The sequence below is a fragment of the Halyomorpha halys genome, unplaced genomic scaffold (assembly GCF_000696795.3).
Source record: "Halyomorpha halys isolate HHAL.00 unplaced genomic scaffold, Hhal_1.1 Scaffold681.1, whole genome shotgun sequence".
Taxonomy (NCBI): domain Eukaryota; kingdom Metazoa; phylum Arthropoda; class Insecta; order Hemiptera; family Pentatomidae; genus Halyomorpha; species Halyomorpha halys.
This window is the reverse complement of record NW_027106347.1, coordinates 326,498-347,563: the sequence shown is the minus strand read 5'-3', so window position 1 is coordinate 347,563 and position 21,066 is coordinate 326,498. Positions and strand designations below refer to the sequence as shown.

At 30.5% G+C, this 21,066-nt stretch overlaps 1 protein-coding gene across 2 annotated transcripts in view; it reads left to right on the top strand.

The window, feature by feature from the left end:
• Window positions 1–20,829, top strand: part of LOC106685326 (peptidyl-alpha-hydroxyglycine alpha-amidating lyase 1) — a 32,222-nt gene extending 11,393 nt beyond the window's left edge. For both annotated transcript variants that reach the window (XM_067044695.1, XM_067044694.1), the window contains exons 3-7: window positions 2,303–2,537; window positions 3,343–3,629; window positions 7,709–7,906; window positions 9,536–9,739; window positions 14,349–20,829. In XM_067044695.1, coding sequence (XP_066900796.1) covers window positions 2,303–2,537; window positions 3,343–3,629; window positions 7,709–7,906; window positions 9,536–9,739; window positions 14,349–14,587 — 1,163 coding nt within the window. In that variant the 3' untranslated portion in view covers window positions 14,588–20,829. The remainder of the gene's footprint in view (window positions 1–2,302; window positions 2,538–3,342; window positions 3,630–7,708; window positions 7,907–9,535; window positions 9,740–14,348) is intronic.
• The last annotated feature ends 237 nt before the right edge of the window (window positions 20,830–21,066 follow it).

Sequence of the window (21,066 nt, the reverse complement as noted above, 5' to 3'; positions counted from 1 at the left end):
ACCTAGGCCTTCTAAGAAGCTCCTTGTTCTATCTGGTATTGTTTCGCGAGATCCAAACCAGAGGCCTCTCACGGTAAACTCTCTCTCTCCGAAGGTCTCGTGGAATTTTTCCAATTTTATGCGACAATATCGGCATATCTTACGGATCTGTCGGTGTCAATACAATAGACCTCCTCAAAGCAGGTGAAGTCTTTTCTTTCAAGGAACTTCATCAATTCTTCTTTGACCTTGTGGTGCCGGCGCGTTATAAGGAGGGAGTTGTTGGGGCATTTTCCCAGCACATGAGCTGGTGTTTCAAATGCGGCAGAGGGACCCAACTTCTCCTTGCTGTCCACTGGCTCCTGGGCCTCTACGCAGGGGTGCATAGTTGATATTAAGTTTCAGGGGGTTCGCCCATTCTGACCCCGAGAGTACCTGCTTGTCACATACATATCTATTTGCTTTCGGGGTCTCTTTGAAATGGCGAACACCGATACCCTGGCATCTGCAACTGGCCCATTCTTCGAAAGCATTCTCACGCAACGACTGTCTTAGAGCTTTCACACTTTGGTTGCCCCTATCCACCCCAAGTCTATCAGCACATGCTGCTATTTCGGCTTCGTAGCTGAATATAGACTGGAATTGGGCATCCAGAACATTCGACAGCCGCTGGGCAATGGACCAATGCTGTAGTGGAGCTTCCCATTGACAGCGGATCAGACCCAGTCCTCGATACCTCCTGGGTGCGTACAGCATCGCCGATGAAGTGCTAGCAGGGAGCCCAATGATGGCCTTGATACTCCTGCGGATATTGGTATCAATGCCCTCCAGTATCGCGTAAGGACGTATCTTTGTAAGGGGAGCAGTCTGGAGAGGGTAAACAAGGCCCGGGAACAAGTACTGGTTGACAACGTTGATCTTTTGTTCCGGTTTGAGGAGGCATGAGCTCACTAACTTATCCAGGTTATTATTTAGCTTTGTCACCACTCCTTCTCCAAATACTAGCTCTCCTGAGAATGTACATCCAAGATATTTGACGGTGTCCTCGGCTTTTGCCGTTTGGATGACCTCTGTATTCTCAAGGGAGAGCTTTGTTGACCACAGCTCTCCTTTGTTCAATATGATACCCACACTTTTCTTTGCAGCATTATTATATTATCATAGTAAATTGGTGAACACGATACCGTTGGAAAGGAACTCCAATGATTAATTATAGATATTCATATCTAGCATACCATGGCAAGGGGTCCATGGTTTCTAGTGTTTGAATTAAATATAGCGCATAGTTTGTCAGCGCATCAGGAACCGATAGAGATACATAATACAAATACATAAATACATAATATAAATATCTAATATAAATATGTAATATAAATACATGAATAGATGAATAAATTGAATATAATACTTGTACAGGGAACCCCTAGTCAGATTTAGAAGCCCGTACACGGCAATATATAGTGTATGTAATATGTATTTTAGCCAGCTTGGTATTGGTATTTGGGTATATTTTAAAAAAAATTTTGAGGAGTCATTCAAAATAAGGAAAATTTGAAATGAAAACCTTATTCAGTTGTGTTACCTTGGGAGTTGATGAGGAGCACACTGTAGTGACAAAAACATGTACTGAAGTTGGCAATTTAATCCTTCAGGATACATCACATCAAAAAAGTGCCCAATAATAATTTGGCTTAAAATTCTGTGTGCTATTTGAATCTGCAAAAAAAAAATCCAGAGATAGGTGTGCTGAAGAAGGTTAGAAAATTAAAAATACCTCAGAAGGTAGAAAACTGTTATGATCCCCCAAAAATCAAATAAAAATTCCTAAAATTCTAGAGGATAGGGGGTGGAGATGTGTGTGAAACATTCTGTTTAAGACAGTATTATCTGGTCTCCTTAAGACTGGTACTCTCGTTTGATACAAAATGGTGAACTGGCTCTGGCAAGATTTGAGAGGTGGACCCTGAGGAGAATCTTGATGGCTATTAGTTCAAATGTACTTTGGTATCAGCAAATTAAAGCTGGGTTAATGGAGCTGTATGAGAATGTTGATGTAGTGACCTATACATACGTAAGCTGGCTCAGCTTAACAGCTCATTTTGTAATGATCAACATAATATGTAAAATTGACTATTATGAATTTAAAAAGTCTTAGCAAATCTACAGTTAAGTTAGACCATGATAAAAATTAATTTTGACCGGTATGTTTTGCTCATAAGAAGTATTGAGTTTTTCAAAAGCTGATAGATTTTTAAATCTTTGAGTATGGTATCGGCTAGAAAGTCGTCTCAATAATTCTGTAGTTTTTTCTTTTGTATTACAGGATGGACAGCTGTTCCATGGATTAGTGATGACTTTAACTTTGGCCAAATAAGTGGTGTGTCTGTTGATCCTAGTGACAATGTCTATCTTTTTCATCGAGGTGACAGAACATGGGATTATGATACATTCACAAATAATAATGTATACAGTAAGAAAGAAAATGGACCAATTAAGGAGGCTACTATTCTAATTTTTACCAGTGAGGGAAAATTACTGAATAAGTTAGGAGCTAACATGTAAGTAACTTCTTTGTCTGTTTTATTAATTTTTATGATCACAATTTTTTTCTGTATATTATTTTATAATTAAGAATTAATTAGGAATTAGTTCCCTTTTTTAATTTATAAGGAACAGTTGATAACTTCTGGCATTATTTCTACATTGTAAGTTATTTTATTTGTGAAGAACATTTTTTATCCCGTCTTATTGTTTCAATAATAGATAATGATTATGATGATTCTTGAGATTTAACTAGTGTTGGCAAGATTTTGAAATTATTACGTTAAATTTCATTTTAAGTATATCAAGTGCTTACATTTAAAATTAAATTTGGTCCTCCAATTAGTTATATTAATTATATAACTGATATATTAAGTACAATAATATTTATTTGAACTTAATTTAATTAATATTTTGTATGTACTCAAAATTATTGAGTTAGAAACAGAGTCCAAATTGTACACTAAGGTCTTCAAACAATTGTTTCCATACTCCAGTACTCAACTCATAAAATAGTCATAACAAAATAATAATATTAATCTTTTGTTTTTAATATACAATTTAGGTTACTTATGGTTTTGTGACTAGGCATTGTTAATATATAATTTATAGAAACCAATATTTGCAAAATAGAATTATGTAAATAAATTAATTGAACTAAAATTAATGGTTATATTTCTGAAATACAAGCAAACTTATTTTGCTGACATTGTTAGTGTTGCCTATGCCTGACACATCCTAGTAGTATATTTTGTTATTGTTATGTATTTATTTGTTTGTTTTTTAAATTCTTATATTAATGCTATTCATTTTCTTTTACAGGTTTTTTCTACCTCATGGCATTACAGTGGATAATGATTTCAATATTTATGTAACAGATGTTGCCCTTCATCAAGTAATGAAATTGTCACCTAACTCAAGTAAAATTCTTTTAAAGTTAGGGGAAGACTTTGTTCCTGGAACTGACTTGAAGCACTTTTGTAAGCCAACTTCAGTTGCAGTTTTAGCGAATGGTGACTTTTTTGTTGCTGATGGATATTGCAATTCTCGTATTATGAAATTTAATTCTGAAGGAAAATTAATCTTACATTGGGGAAGAAGACCATCTGGTAAATAACATTAAATATTGTTTTCAGTTTCAATGTGCAATCTGATTAATTCTGTATTAACTTCTGTACAAAAATACGAATGAGGAAGGACATCAATCGGTCCTTAGAAAAAGATAAAAACTTGCTCAGCTGGCCCAACAATGACACATAACACTGTTCAGTAGTTGCTTGACCTTTTTTCAAATAGTTGATGAGGATAATTCCACTTGTATACAAAAAAACTGTGGCCTTAACCTTGTCGGTAAACTTCACCATAGTTGGCTTCTTTGTAGCCGGTTCACCTTCAACAATTCCCTGTTTTGATTGTTTCTTTATCTCAGGAGTAAAGTGGTATATCCATGTTTTGTCTACAGTTACTAATCAATGCAGGAACTCATCTAGATTATGAAACATACATGCCAAGAGAGCTTTAGAGGTGACCACACGAATGTGTTTGTTCTTAGCTAAGAGCTAAAGTGATATCCATCATGCGATATTTTTTTCATACCCAGTTTATCTTGCAAAATTGGGATACCTTTCGATAACCCTGTGGTCTCAGCTATTTCACTCAATATTGTTCTTCAGTCACTCAACATTATTGCATGAATTTTATCAATCTTTTCAGGGTTACTCACTTCTAAGGGATGTCCTGAATGAATTTCATCTTTTGTTGATGTATGGCCATGTATAAATTCATTTATTCATAGGAAGTCGATGAAAACAGAGGCAGATGTGTCATGAACTCCATATAACTCAGCTATTATTTCTTTCATTGTTAAATCTTTTAAATATAAGTGTTTAATCACTGTTCAAAACTCTTTTTTATTTTTCTAAATAAGCAAAAGCTGTTCAACCATCAATTAAAACGAAACCTCTGAATGAATATTGTCAGATATCTAATTAGTAATGATGCTTACTAAAAACAAACCATTTCTGATGTTATGAGTGCTATCTCTTGGATTATTGAAGCACTTGACACCCTACATCGTATTGCATCACATCTAAATAATTTTCATTATATAATTTAAATATTTTGTAAGTTATTTAAACATTAACAATTGAAACTGTTATTAGAAATATCAATTATAGGTATAACTGAAATAAAATAAAGAGCATAAGCTTTATAATGAAATTGTTCATGAAATCTTAGTTTAACACTCTTATTAGGATGAACACTAAGGTGTATGAACTGAATGTCTCATATTGTGTATTTATTGTTACTCTTGCTAGACGATGATCTTAAGCCTTCGGTTATCTAATAGTACTGGTACTGGTATTGGTATTTGGTGGGGGGGACAAGTCCGGCAAGTGAGCCAAGTGGTCCTTTTTGCTAACCCCTGATGGCTATCTCGGTTGCCGCCGCATACTAACCAAGGTGGGAGTGCCAAGATTCATTCTTCGGGACCGCCGAAAAATGAATGTTTAACTGCCCCAGGTGGGAATCGAACCCACAACGTTCTTAACCGAGCACACTGGGACCTGCACCCCAACGTCACGTTCCTTATCTAATAGTAACCAAACAAGATTTTGCTACAATTTCATTGGTTTAAGTTTCATGTTCTTATAGGTTCTTTGCATGATATCTCAGTTAATTGCTATTAGCATTCTCATGGTATGGTATTATTGGTGTATATTATGACACGCTAGCTAGTGACTTCAAGCCCATTAGCGAGAGAATCTGTATAATCAGAATACATGCCTCTTTCTGGAATTATGCAATAGTAAATACCCAACCTCAATAGTAAGTACTCATCCTATAGTAGCTGCATTGTAAACTGAAAAGGATGATTTCTACAATTTACTCAGTAGATCTCCATATTAATGTCTTAATCATGACAAAAATAGTTACTGGTAACATAAATTCCATTCTAGGACATGTCCATTAATACTATCCAACAATTGGTCAACTCACCCTGCACAATGTGTCCAATGATCATGGTCATTAATTTATTAACATAGCAGAAACATGTCATCCTACTGTTGGAGTATCATCATTTTCCCAACAGAATATTCAAAAGGGAAATTGGAGTTCACCGGATGGAGAGATTTCTAACCAAATTGACCAATTCTTGTATGAATGCATAATGGTGAAAGGACATGAGGAATGTATGGATAAATGGCTTAGGTTGTTGAAGGTGCAATATGGAATAGGAAGAGGAAAAATTACTATTTCAGGCATCGCAAAGGAAGTTCTTGGCTTGTGAGTGAAGGAGCTGTGCAATCCCTGGTTTGAAAAAGAATGGGTGGATGCCAATATAGCCGCCAACAAGAGGTACAAACTAGGGCTTTAGGGACATACACACACAAGCAAGCATAGAGGAGTACAGGTTTATAGAAAAGGGGTTGGTTCAGAGGAACAAAAAGATATTTGAGGAATAATCTGCTGGAGGATCAAATGCAAACCTTGAAGACCAACAATGACATTAAAATTTCTTCCGTAGATTAACCGTAGAAGAAATCCTTGCAAACCCAGATTAAATACATATGGAGCACAGGATGGATCTTTTTGAACGATGAAAGTAGAATTATATATAGATGGTTTCATTACTACTATGACCTCCTTAGCCTAGAAAATTTCACTGAAGAATCCCCTATTCATCTAGTGCCAATTGAAGATCCTTCTGATTAGAAAGACCTTATGTCTTCCTTATCCAGGCTTAAAAATTATAAGACTCAAGACTATGATGGCCTTAAAATGGAGCTCTTCAAGCATAACTGTTCAAGAGGTTTCAGAACCTCCAAAAGTCTTCTGGGCAAAACTATGGCATCCAGTTGGTGCAAAATAATAATTTGCTCTATTCTTAGTAAGGGTAAACAGCTTGTGTATTAACTAAATTTCTTGGGATGTTGTTTCCAGTAGCATATAAAGTTCTTTCTCATGTGATCTTTGATCATTTCTCTTATTGTGATATTACCAGTAATTCTGTAATAAAGATAAATTAATAGTGGATCAGGTATTCACTCTGAAAACAAATGCTGGAGATAAACAGGGAATTGAATATCTCAACGAATCATTTACTCATTGGCTTTAAAATATATATGACATTATTGACTTGAAAGAAATTTTGTGTTACCCTTAATCTCAGAATACCGATTAGGCTTTTAAGGATTAGCTTGGTCACAATGGAGGCCATAGAGTGCTATGTAAGGGCCCAAGCTGGAATACCTATGACACTTTTCTATGGTAAGGGTGTATGCCAAGGTGATGTTTGTCTGCTTTCTTTTTAATATTGGCCTTGAGAAAGTCATCAAATCTCAGGCTGTCTCAAAGGAATTGGTTTAGTAATAAAAGAGATTGTAAAAAAAAAAGAAATAAATAAATTGTATCTGGAAAAGTAACACCGCATGAGGAAGTTCGAATCAGAGACTACTTATGGAAAGAAGGTCAATGAATTTGTATAACTTGGCTGTGAAGTTGATGTGAAAAATTATATTTCAATAGAAATTAGGTCTCTTATCAGCCAGTCTAGCTAGTGTTTTTATGGCTTAGGTAATCATTTCTATAGTACGCTTTCAAGAGTGACAAAAACCAACTCTATAAAATCTTAATCTATCCTGCATCAGTGCCAGTTCAATTCCAGCCTGGGAGGGATAACTTTTATTTTGTGATGGTCTCACAAAATGAAAACTTAACACTCCCATTCTGGTTAGAATAGGTTGGTCACCTATAAGATAACCCCCTCCTCATCCCTCCCTCCCCCCAGTATGTTAGAAATGAAGATAGATAGCTAATATAGGCAAAAAGAGGCTGTAGTGGCCGAGTGTGTAAAGTTTTTCCTTAAAAAAACATTAAGTCAGCAGTGGATGCAGGACTTGGTGGGTTGATTTTTAGTTCTCGACGTTCTCACGGAATGATAACTTGACCCTTCCACTTTAGTTGGAATAGGTTGATTATAGGATACCTATAGGATCCCCATTCCCCATTAGTCATAAATGGTCAGGTAGGGAGTGAAAACAAAATTATAGAAAGCTAACTGTTCTTTGGACCTTTTTTTATAGATACTATAAGATTTTTTAATTACTAATCAGTTCTATAGCTACCTCTTTTTTAGATATCTTAGTTACTATGTATTTTATTACTCTGTTTTATTTTTTGAAAGGTTATAGGCCTGATGACTATCAGCTGCAAATACCTCACGCTTTGGCTGTTATTGAAGATAAAGGATTATTGTGTACTGCAGATAGAGAAAATGGGAGGATTATGTGTTATACTACTAAAAATGGAAATTATTCTGCCCAATATTCTTCAGACTACATGGGGTCACGTCTTTTTTCAGTCGCGTATTCACCAGTATCAGGTAATCCTTAATTATTTCTTATATTTTCAAATTATCTGTTATAGCGAGAAATGCTTTATTCAACAACCAGATTGTTGCCCTAATATATTGGGTTGCTATAAAACACAGCATACTAATCATCATTCATATTAGATATATTTTATTTTAAGTTATTATATATATTTATTTTTTTTTTCTTTCTCTATTATTACTAAATACCACAATACTGTGATATTTTTTTTTTATAATTGTTATATTATCTTTTTTTTGTTGGTTTTCTTCTCAATTTTATCTGTTTTATCCTCTCTCTTCCACTCCCATTTAAAATGCTTATTTCAATAAAAACAAATCATTTATAAACTTTTCTATATTAAACAAATTATTTATAATAATTAAAACTACTGTTATTCTACTTTTAGGTTAAATGACATATAAGTAATTATTTACAGATTTTAAAAATCATAGTAAAAACACACAATTTGTGAAAATTGAAAAATGAACTAAGTAGTAAGAAATTGAATACATAGTTTTGTGTATATATATAAATTTATAATGTTTTTTTATTTATTTGAATTGGGACTATTATGTTAGATAAATAAACAGTATTATTGATTAAATTTTAAGTGTATAATCCATGTTTAAATAAATATGTTTTGAATATGAAAAAAAATCATTTCTTGTAGTGATTTAATGTCAATAATGTTTCTTTTTCTCTCATTGAATATAATATTTAAAATTTTTTTTTAACTGGAAAAATAATTTTTAAAAATTTTAGAAACAAGCATTTATTTGGTGTATAAATTTTTAATATTTTTAGTTAGTATATAATAAATAATGCTTATCACAGTTTGATATAAAATAAAACCTATGATTAAAAAATATTTGTATGCAACTGATTTCATTCATGAATAGAAGTACCTAATAATAATTTATGGACAAATTTTTTTGTGATATTCTCTGCAAACAGGATTTATACACAGTTTAATTTTTTTTTTTATAACAGAAAGATGGAATGTTTAAACAAAAGATCTCTTTTGCCTCTGAAAATCAAACCACTCCATTGGAAATAATCCTGTGAAATAGAGACAGATGAAATGCCCGTCAGTCAAGTTGAAACATATGTTACCTTTGTCTATTCAATTAATAAAACTGTTTAGTTATAATCTATAAAAAAAAAAAAACGGCCTTTGAAAGGCCTGTCAAGCATATATATAACAAATGTATGTGTCAGGCACATCCTAGGTCTCTCAGGCCTTGTTTATCTAAGAAAGAGGTGAAAATTATCCTTTCAAAGATGACATTCATGTGGTTAAAGAGCAGTAACAATTCTAATATAAGTGCTCGAGAAATATGTGGATAAAATCAACTTCCTTACTCAAAGAGGAAGTTTGGAGAATGTAAAATTATTGTCTATAGGCCTATCATGTTTTTGTGAGGGTTGAGTATAAGGTGTACCACATATTGTGAAATTCATTTTATCTGAATTTACTTGTGTTATTTTAAAATTGATTGTAGTTTTATGATAATGATCTTGTATTTAATTACTTATTAATTCAATGAATGTTATTACTGACCTTATGCATTAATTTGTATAATCTATCTGTTTAATTCATGTTTTCATAGTAATAATTGATTATTGAACTGACATAGGTGGGGAATTATTTGTGGTTAATGGAAAGAGTTCTAGCTCATTAATTCATGTGCAAGGATTTGTTTTGAGTTTGAATGGAAAAATACTTGGAAGTTTTGGTGCAGGAAGCCTAAAGACTCCTCATGATATTGCTACATCATCTAATGGAAGTATAGTTTATGTTGTTGAGATTGGACCAAATCGAGCATGGAAATTTGTTTACAGTAAGTTTCATTAAATTTATACATTAATCTTTAGATTCATTAGAGTTTCTATTGTTATTTTGAAAGTTTGTGTGTTTTATCTCATATTTATTATGAATTGAATATTATAGTATTCTTATGATTAGTATTTACCCTGGTTTCACATCCTAAGTTTAAATTTTAAATAAAAAATAAATATATATCATTATTTCTGTATAATCTCTTTTCTTTTTTATGTATACTACAAGTGTCAAAAGACAAATGCTTTTCTCATTAAAAAAATATATATTTCTTCCCTTCCCTTATCCTTTGATAACTTCTATAAAAAAAAAGTCATATACTTTACTCATTTATGCAATTGTGTCCTACATACAAACGTGTTTCCTTTGATGTGGAAACACTATTGTTATCCTTTTCTTAAAACCAACGAAATACATTAATACTTCATAATATAGGCCATAATGCTCGTTTCTAATCCATTAAAAATATTTTGGAAAAATGTTTTTGAAATGTATTCTATCTATACTCAAGTCATAAAAAATATCTTCTCATAAATTCAGATTCTACTGAAGATATTATACTGTTCAGCAATGTCTCCAAGTTGTTGATCTTATCTCTTTTATATTAAAATGCAAACTAGATTATTATGGCCCATTTCAGGAAAAAGTACAAGATTTAGTTCAGGCACGTCATACTGGTTTGTTTTTAATACTTAAACCTATTTACTTCTCTTTATAACTGTTAAGTTTTATTTGGCTTTCTGTATGCAGTAGGAGGTTACCTTGACTCACTGAAAAAAGTTTTTAAATTATACCTAGGTCTGTCATGTACTATGAAAATTTAGATATAATTAACAATCTATATAACTGGTTTGGTTGCACTACTTACTCTAGATCCTGATACACTTTATCACATTCCTGGCAGTTTTTCATTATAGGTTCAACTAACCCCTTGGGTCCAAATAGCCCCAAGTTACGATACTTTGATATAAAATGTAACTAGTTGATTTCATGATGCTAGTTCTTACTCACTCCTATTTTTAATGCAGTATCATTACCCATATCTGGACACATTATGTTAGACAAAAGACTAATATGAAACTCAGAAGGGAAGAACTGAGTTACTACACTATTAGAAGTATACATAGTTAACTGAAGATAGTTCAGTTAACAGTATATACTTCTAAATATGACCTCCTTCCTACCTTTTGATAAACTTATCTATCTGATTTAAGACTATCCTAAAATCATATTCTGTTAAATGAGATGCCACAAGGGGTTGTGGGGTGAGAACAACAGACCAACATAAAATTCAGGAGATAATAGCTCTTCAGTGCCTTCTTAATCTATTATTATCCCGTTTACTAAGTAATATGTTTTTTCAAATCTTGAAATGTTATCATACTCATCTAATAACATCTATAAAACTTAATTTTTTTTTTTAACTATTCATTGTTTCATAACTTTGTTAAGTACTATATATTTTTGGTTGTTTGGTCTTGTTTAAAGAAGTAAAACCTCTTGGTCATCAGTACCTATGGATTGTTATAATTATAAAGCTACAAGGCGCACATGTACACTCAAATGCACACACTCACATGCATATGCATACTCTCTCTGTTTGCACTTGTTATACACCACTCTACCTCAATAAGTTGATCATTTCTTGAGGTTATTGTGCAGCCTAGATATTTGAAACTGTCTAATTTCTAGTTTCTGTCTATGGAATCGTAGGCTGTTTTGTAATTGACAAATAAGGCGTGGACATTCTGATATACTTCTCATTGTATTTTGAATATCTATTTTAGGATGAAGATCTGGTCTAGTGTGCTCTTTCCTATCCTGAAGCCCATTTTGTGGTCACCGATTATATTCTTGTGATACTAAAATATCTGATTTAGCAGGATATTGGTCATTATCTTGTAGGCTACTGGTAGGAGTGCTATTCCTGTGTAATGGCTACACTCATATAAGGAGCTTTTCTTAAGGATAGGACAGATTAGTCATGTATTCCAGGCCTCTGACATTTCCTCCTCCCATAATTGTTGAATAAGTTCTAGTAGCTTGGCTTTTAGAGTTTTTTCTCCATCTTTGAACAGTTCTGATGGTAGGCTTTCTATTTCTGGGTCCTTATTTCTTTTAAGTTTGTCGATAGCTATTTCAACATCCATAATATATGGTTTTTCCACCTCTTGTGGGCCGAGTTCCTAAGCATAATCCATGGCCTCGTCATTCATGGGCTTTCCTTGATTCTAAAGTTTCTAGAAATATTCTTTCCAGATGTTTAGTATATTTTCTTTGAATGCTGTCAGTTTGCCATCTTTTCCTCACATTTGTGTGTTTCTCATTCTATACTCTACCCTTTCTGTCCTGATGTTGGTGTAGAACTTGTACAAGTTTCCTGCCTGCCAGTTATTCTAAATAGCTTGTAATCTTTCTTTGAAGAATTCTCTTTTCTGATTAATTTATTTGTCTTTGTTATGATGGCTGTGTATTTAATCAGTGTTGATTGATCATTTCTAGCTAGGCTAAGGACTTCCATTTTTTTCTCCTCCACTACCATTTCGCATTCTTCTGTAAACCACTTCTTGGCTTTTCATTTCTCCTGAATACCTATTACTTTCTTGGTTTTTCCTTTAGCCTTGTCTTTTAACACCTCTCAGCATTCATCAACGATGTGAGGCCCTTTGATTCAAATGGTTTGAATTTATTTTTCAGTCCTGTTTGGAATTTATCTTTTACTTCATGATTTTTCAGCTTCTGTCAACTTGGTTCCCAATATTTAAGATTCTCTCCAGCCTCTGACAGAATTTTATTCTAATCAGAGTGTGATCTGAATCACAGCCTGCTCCACAATATTTTCTTATATCTTGAATAGAGCTGTCTGTTGTCTATCAGTACATGGTAAATTTGGTTATTCATATCTTTAGGGCTTACCCAGGTATACTTGTGGATGTCCCTGTGTTTGAACATTGTGCTGCTAACTACTAAACCTTTAGCTGCTGCCAGACTTATACATTTCATTCCATTGTCATTGTTTGTTTCATGGGGGCTTAGGCCTCTGATAATGGGTCTACATTGGGATTATCAACCTATCTTGGCATTTAAGTCCCCTATGGCTAATTTTATGTAAAAAAAAATGTTTTTGAGCTTGGCCCTCAACTTTTTCTAAGTGATCGTAGAAATCATCTTTCACAAGATCCAATATGGAATCCGTTATAAAAAACAAGGGTCGATACTTTGTTAAGACAGTCCCATTTTCTGAGGCTACTTGTAGGTTTCGTAATAATGTGTTTTTTACTGGGTCGGGTTATCAGTCCTATGCCCAACCCCCAACCTGTTGAATCAGAAGCTATGTCAGACACGGAGGGGTCACTCACCTCCCCTTGCTTCCCTCAATTAAAGGTAACCACTTAATGAGGCTGGGTGGACCCCAGGAGGGCTCCAGAACCCACAGGGTTGATTTATATATTATATATGTAATATATATATACAATACACACTATATTATAGATAATATACTGTTTAATTAAAATTGACTCTTATCTACTGCAATTTTTACTCTCTTTATTACAATATATACCTACCTGTTTTAAGAAATATGTTGTAAAAAAAAGCTTGATAGATTACCTGATAGGAGCAAGTAACTTGATGTTATATGACAAAGTAATGAACATTTGTAAAAGAAGTAATAATTTGCAAGGATTAGTTCAATTTGCCTATTTTTCTTGTTTGTAAGGCAAACAAGACAACATTTACGCATTATCAATTTAATACTAAATCAATCTTTAGATATCTCGTTCAGTGGCCTCATTAGTAAAATGTGCTTCATTTATAAACTTCATGTCACCTATATTGAAAAGGATAATATTTCAAATGTTTGGACTGTTATTAGTAATTTTATTTCAACTTATAAGTACCTACTTATAATCAATTTTGAAATATTTCAATTAGTTTTGGAAGTGTATGCATTGCATTTGCTTCAGTGACTAGAAAAGGAGGGTGAGAAAAAAAAATTCTAATAGTTTAGAATTAAATCATAGTAATAAATGAAACAAATATTACTATAAGTAATATTTCATAATTAGTTATACCTTTAGCTTGTCCTATTGCAGCTATGATATATTAATTATCCTTCTGCCCGACCAAACAAATATTATTATTAGAAACTATTTTTTTTTTAATTACTAGTCATTGAAGATAATCCTAATCGAAGGGGTTAATTAAAACCATCTTTTGGGTAGGCTTTTAATATTGGAACCTGTAGAATAATGGGCTTTGTGTCTACCATTATCTACTTTTAAAAATCAATGTTCTAGAAATATCTAATGTTTGTTTATAGCATATTCATGAATTCTGAATGGATATATTCAACTCAATGCTATTTTTCAACCCCATTAGTTCTGAAAATGTGGCTTAGTGGAAGTAGGATAGTCTTTAAAAAATCAAATTTAATCTAGTAACTTACTAGCAATAAAATGCTACTTTTTCTAGGAATTAAAGTGGTTGAAAAATATTTTAGCTTTTTAGTTTTAATATGAATTGTATCCTGTGATTAAAAAGATCATCGGTGTAAAAATTCATTCAGAATTATTGGTCTAAATTTAATTTTATAATTATTCTATTTCCAGATGCAGGCACTACTGTTCATCAGATTACTGAGACACCTAAATTATTTCCTCAAGAATCTAAACCAGCACTTTTAAATAACAGTTCTGATGAAGGTGAAGGTCTAACAGGTGCAATTCTAGTAACAATCAGTTGTTTTGTTTTTGCTTTTGGATTATTGATTGTTGTAATGTATTATTCCAAGTCTCGAAAATCAGGCAATGCTGATACCAAACGTTTGTTGTCAAATCTAGATTACTAAATATCATTGATAAATGAGTTGTTAAAACTTTTGTTCCATATTTTACTTTTTGGGTTTGTTTGTTGTGTGTTGTTTGGTTTTTACTTTACTTATTTTCTCAATTGGGATGACTTCCTAATTGAGAAAAAAAAATTGTATTGATCATTTTAATATATATGATGGTAATATTAGTTTCAAAGTGTGAATAGAATGGATATATTATGATTGTTCATTAATATTTTTATTAATTTAAATGAAATTTATTTGAAAAAAAAAGAAATAAAACAAGAGGTACTACTTCTTTGCTTCTATAATACGAAACTTCTCTTCAGAAATATTAAAAAAAAAATAATTATGATTAATATCACATAATTTGTGAAAGTGTAATTAATTTTTTAGTTAATAATTTTCTTGACTTTATATAAAATAATTCTTTTTTATTAACTTTTCGATGCCAATTACATTAATCATTGTTGTGTTTATAGCATCACTTTTGAAGCTGGAAAGATGATGGCTTGTATGTTATTATTTTAGGGAAACAGAATTTGTTATTATATGAACACTAATGCTGTGATTTTTTTCTTCTTTTGATTATAGTTTGAACAGAGATCACCTCTTTTTAATAGGTCAGCAGTTCTTTTTTCAATCCATTCAGTACCAAGTTCTATCCTCTTACCTCCTCCTAAATTACCTCTATGGTGAAGTTAATTTTTTTTAAATGTTTCTTTTTTTTTTTTTTTTTTGTAATGGAATGAATTTAGAAAACAATTAAAATATTCATTTAAATTTTTTTTTTGGACTGCAGTGCATTCGGAGGTACAGAGGATAATTTTCTCTTTAATGGCCGAGGACACAACTGCTATCAATTAAGAATTGTGCTAAAAGAAATTGTCTTTAATCCTTTTTGAATAATTTGAACCCAATTGGGTAAAACTTTATTTGGATTTCAGTCTTAAGTTTAGTTAAAAGAAATGTAATTACAAAAATTTATAATTTTGTTTTCTAAATGTACCTGTGTTAAGTTAGGAATGTTCCTTTCAGTCATGGAATTGTTTATATTATGCTTTTCAGTGCAATATATCAGTTAGCTTGTTAGATAATTTACCTGATACATAACTTTTTACCCTTATGGTATCATGAGTTAGAATACAGTGAACAAAGAAAAGAGTAATGTGGCTCAGAAACATAGAAAAAAAAAGTTGTGTTGGTATAGTATATTTTTCTACATTACAAGGAATGTATATAACAACAAATACTTATAACTATAAAACATTGTAACAAAAAAAAATGAATGAAAGCTTATCTAAAATTATATGTGGGAAAATTCTAAGTTGGGTTTTTGGGTTTACCATGGTTTTTGTGAAAAAAAGGCATAAATCATATGCTACAATTTTTCTTAAATCAACAAATTCATAAGAAAAAAATCAAAGATATGAATGAATTTTTGTTTTTACAAGAATACCATCTGAAAAAACAATGCATACAATCTGGAGGGACCTATGAAGTAATAATATTTTTCATATTTTACAGGACACTATTTTAATTTAAAGATATTTGAAATAGAATCTTACAGAACTGTTCTCTCAGTTTTAAATGGATAATTTAGAAGGTGGTGGGAGTAGAGTTACCAAACAAAGTAGCGATCCCAAGCTATGTGACTGAATTCAGCAAAGAGCTCATGAGATTACAATTGTTGTGTTCTTGGTTCTGAAAGGGTTAATTATTATTTTTATAATTATAGTATTAGTTGAAATCAAGTTATATAATTAAAAACTGCTGGCTGCTAATGAGGCATAGTTGAAAAATATTTAGGTTGATGGATATTTTTTTATTACATTTGCTATATATGAATAATTTTTGTTATATTCTTTTAATTTAAATTTAAACAAACATTCCTTATCTAGTGATGAACTACTTTGAATTATAAGAAAGAAATATCTTTGTTTTTTGTACATTTTAATGTAAAAGTATCTTTTTAATGTTTAAGTATCTCGATTTTGACAAAAGTTAAATGGATATGAGTACATTTTATAAGAAGTTTACTATTCTTAAAGTTAAATAAGATATGGTTGTACAACCTGATAAGTAATAATTTTGGATAGTATGTTATTTTTTCCAGTAATTAATCTGATTGATTTGATGGCATCATGTAGCTGAGTTAGTTAATTCTATGTATTTTATAACATTTTAGATTCTGTATGCTGATGAATTTTTCTAAAACTGCAATTATAACTTACAATGTTTATTTTGTAGACCACTTGGTAGTTTTCATGCTTACAATTTTGAATTTCTCTTTCTTAATTTATTGCAGTAGATACAATTTCAACTCTAAATAATAGTTCTAAAAATATTAATATTCTACTACATTAATATGTAATGGTGTTATCAAGAAGATTTTTGATAGTTTTAATTAGCCTGTTGGCTGCCCACTTGTAGTTTTCATTATTTCCAGTGACACTATGAGTTATCTCCTAGTTTTAGTGATTCTTGCTACATTTTTCATTATAAATGCAAAAATATGGCAAGTAAAAAAAAAATTTGTAGTGGGCACAAACTATCAGGTATATCTTAGTAGGAAGTCGATGTGTTAAACTATTTATTAAAATGGATTATGTATTTAAATATGGGACACATATCTATCAAAATGTATTTCATATGATCACTTTACATGCCCTGTTATTATATATTTAACTTATTAAGGATGTTGTGTATTAAGTTAATGTGATATAGTAGGTTGATGTTGTATTTAAAAATAGAAATATTCATAATTTTAAATGATTTAATCAAATCACCTGTTATTACTTTTTGAAGAAATATTACTTCTACATTTGTGGGATATCAGTAAAATTTGCTTACTTGATTTAGGGATTGTTTGTTAAGTTAAAGTTATTTTATAATTTTGTTGCATTATCAGTGTAAAATATCAGTACTGTAACTTTAACATTATTTTTATAACCTTCATTTTTTCTTCTTTGTTTTTTATATAAAAGTTATTTTTTTGAGAATCACAATTTTATGTTGTTAGATTTGACCATGTAGATCAATTAGGGAAAAGATTATCAAGGATTTGTCTGCTACCTATTATTTATTTGTTTTTCTTGAATTTCTGTTTTGTTACTTGTTATTATGAATTGTGTTCAGAGAGCTTTAAGTCTTATATGTGTATTGTAAAAATTTGAGGTGTGCTTAAATTCTTAGGTTTATGCTTAATTTTATTTCATTTTGTCAAATCTCAAAGGAATAGTACTAATGAGTGACACTTAGTGTTAACATTCCAAGAGTTTTATTGATTTTTCTTTTTTTAATTTGTAAAGCAAATTATTTTTGTATTTGATATTTCATTACCAGTTAAATAACAAATAATTTATTCTTAGAACTATCTTAGACCTATCCAGATCTTTTAGTTATATTAAAATGTATCAATTATGTATTTAAGTTAATGACTTTCACTTAAGTTTTCATAAATTTATTTGTACATCAAAATCATATTTTCTTTCTATTTTATTTCATCATGCATTTAGTGAACTGAACAGCTTGAAGTCTTTGGTACCTTGGTAGTAAACTTTCTCAAATTGTGAGTAAACTACTATTAAAGTTTTTACTGTAAAAAAAAAAAATATATCTTGAAACATGTGAAATTTTGTTTCAGATATTCTTATCTATTTAAATAGTCTTAATTAAAAATTCAAAAATGAAATAGATCATAATAATAATTATAGTCATAAAGGTATTCTAAACCTAAACCATTTTAAATACATTTATATACCCAAAAAAAGTGTATATAGGTTTAATTAAAATTCGGAAGTATTGGAATTAGAAGTTTAGTCATTTTAGTGTACTAAACATTAAGTATAGCCTTATATGTATAACAGAAACCTTTTCTGATTGACGTTTCTTTAAGAAAACATTGCGAAAATCAGGACAGAAAGAATGTTTTGAGAAATACTCTGAGGCAAGTTATATGGAAGGAACATAAAAAAACATCATCAAATTCAATCAATTTCAACATTGCCTTACTCCTTGACATTGACTCGAAATTCACTACTGAAGATAATGCTCATAAAGATGAAAACAAAGAAATTTCTAAGAACATAAATCATTGATTACTATTAGTACTCAAATAAATCACTCCAGAAGGCATGTTGATCACTAAAAAAGTGGATGATAATAAAGCACATTTGCTGGGTGGTTTCTTTACTCCCAATAATTTTAAAAACATAATTATTGTGCAGAATGATACATAAGAGAGGAAAAAACTTTTAGTACGTTTCATATGTATGTATCTATGAATTAAAATAACACACGGCACTGAGAATATATGATCTCCTAGAAGAGCTTTTTGCAGATGGAGGTGAAAATCAATTATATACATTATTATCCTTTCAGCTCATATATAAAATAGTACATGCTCAATTGACATTCATATTGAAGCATTTAAAAGTAAAAGGGAAGGTATAAAAAAAGAAATCTTAATAATGTAATATTCCTGATGCTGGGTGGAAACTGTCTCAGATTTGTCTGTATATTGATTCATAATTTTTTAAGAAGTGTATATGAGAATAGTAAAATAAGCAATTATTTTTTTGAGACAGGAAATAATGTTTAGAGCATTGTGCTTGTATATACAGTAATGAATTAGCGGACCACAAGGCACTGAGGGTAAATAATCTAACAGAGCTTTAGTATGTCAGTACCAATTAATGTTTTGTTGATTTTTTTAATAATAAATTTAAGCTTTTGTTTACATCACACATATTTATTGAATTATGTATAGTGGCCAAAATATTAGGTAAGAAAAATAAGTGATTTTTTTTAAGTCAGGAAAAAAACTGTAAGTACATTATGCTTGTACTTATGTGGTATGTAATGGCTCATTTTTTCACAGACTTTTCAAAATGATGTTTGAAAATTGTTCTTTTGTTTTCTCTCAGACTCATTAGTGGCGGGTTCTCTCGAACAGACTTTCCAGATTGCTGAAATGTAAGGTGAAAGGTATGGAGTCTTTAATCAGAAAAGTATCATTAATGAAGTTGTCAATGTAAATCATTGATAATTATAATGATGATGCTAAATACTATTTGGTGTGAAAATCTTTGCGTGAGAGAGAGGGAAAAGAAAATGATTCCAAAGTTAAATATCTCATTTATTAATTGCTTGATAACTTTTCTTGGTTTCAAAATTACTGGTAGTTTACAAAAATTTTAGTACTTAATACTAGTGCTATTTTTGTCGAATTCCTTTAAATCTACAATGTAAAGGGAAAGATTGTTTTTCCAAAGAAACTAAACATATCCGAATGTTGGAAACATTAGATTTTATTGTCACTTTTTCAGTAAAGGTGAACTGGGAGAAGTCCACTTTTGGTCTTTAAACATTTTTTGGAATCAGTAAGAAGTTAAATTATTACTTGCTTTACCATTTCGGTTTTATAAATAGTTTTTGTATGCATAAATTATCTCAATCAGCTAGCTAAGTGCCTGATGACTTTTTATATATTATAATAGTTTAATCAATACTTTATTAATTTTTTAATAAAAAGTTTGGACTTTTGTTTACTTCAATATATTTATTGAATTATGTATTTTTTTTATACAAATATTTTAAAAATTTATATTTTCTATATTCAAATTTTTATTAAATTTTAGAAATACAAGATGAAAGGTTTGTTTTATTAATAATACTCTTTATGTGTCAAACTGTGGAAAAATATTACGTTTATTCATTTGTCTATCCTATACACTATGTTAATATTGTCTAGAATTTTATCATTTTGTACAGTTTGAAATTAATTTTTTTAATAGTTTTTGTTTAATGTATAATTATTTTGTATTTTTATTGTAATGGAATAAGTGGAGAGTTCCTTCTATCTCTTTAATGATTGTGATTGTCATGACTTTTTTATAAATTTTTTGCTGGCACTAATAAAATTTATTGTTGTTACTTCTCTGTGATAAATTTATCTATATCAGTAGTATTATCCTAGTCAACATATATCTAGGTTACTGTTTGTTTAAATCTAATTATTTTATATTGGAAATTCCTAGTGTTATATGTGATATCAATCTTAAAAGTGAAGTATTTTAATTCTTTGTCTGTCATTCCTATGAAATCTCATTTTTTTTTTTTAAATGACTGGTATTTAGTATAGACATATGGATTAAATTTCTGAATGTTTAAGTTTTATGATAGAAAACAAATAAGAAGTAACTTTTCTCTTAGTGTGAATGTAGCATAGAACAGATAAAATAAATAAATAAAAATTATTCATTGCCCTAGTTCATTTTTAGATATCCATAATATTGAAACCTTGGTTATTACAATTTTCTGATTTTATTTATTTTCATTATATCAATCTTATCTTGACTGTATTGATGACTGAGTAATGTATCTTAAACTCTCAAATTAGATCCTTCCTTTGCTAAATGGTTATAATAAAAAGTATTGCTTATGTTCGCTCTTTTTTAAAAATATTTATATAGCCATCTAAGGAATTGGCCATT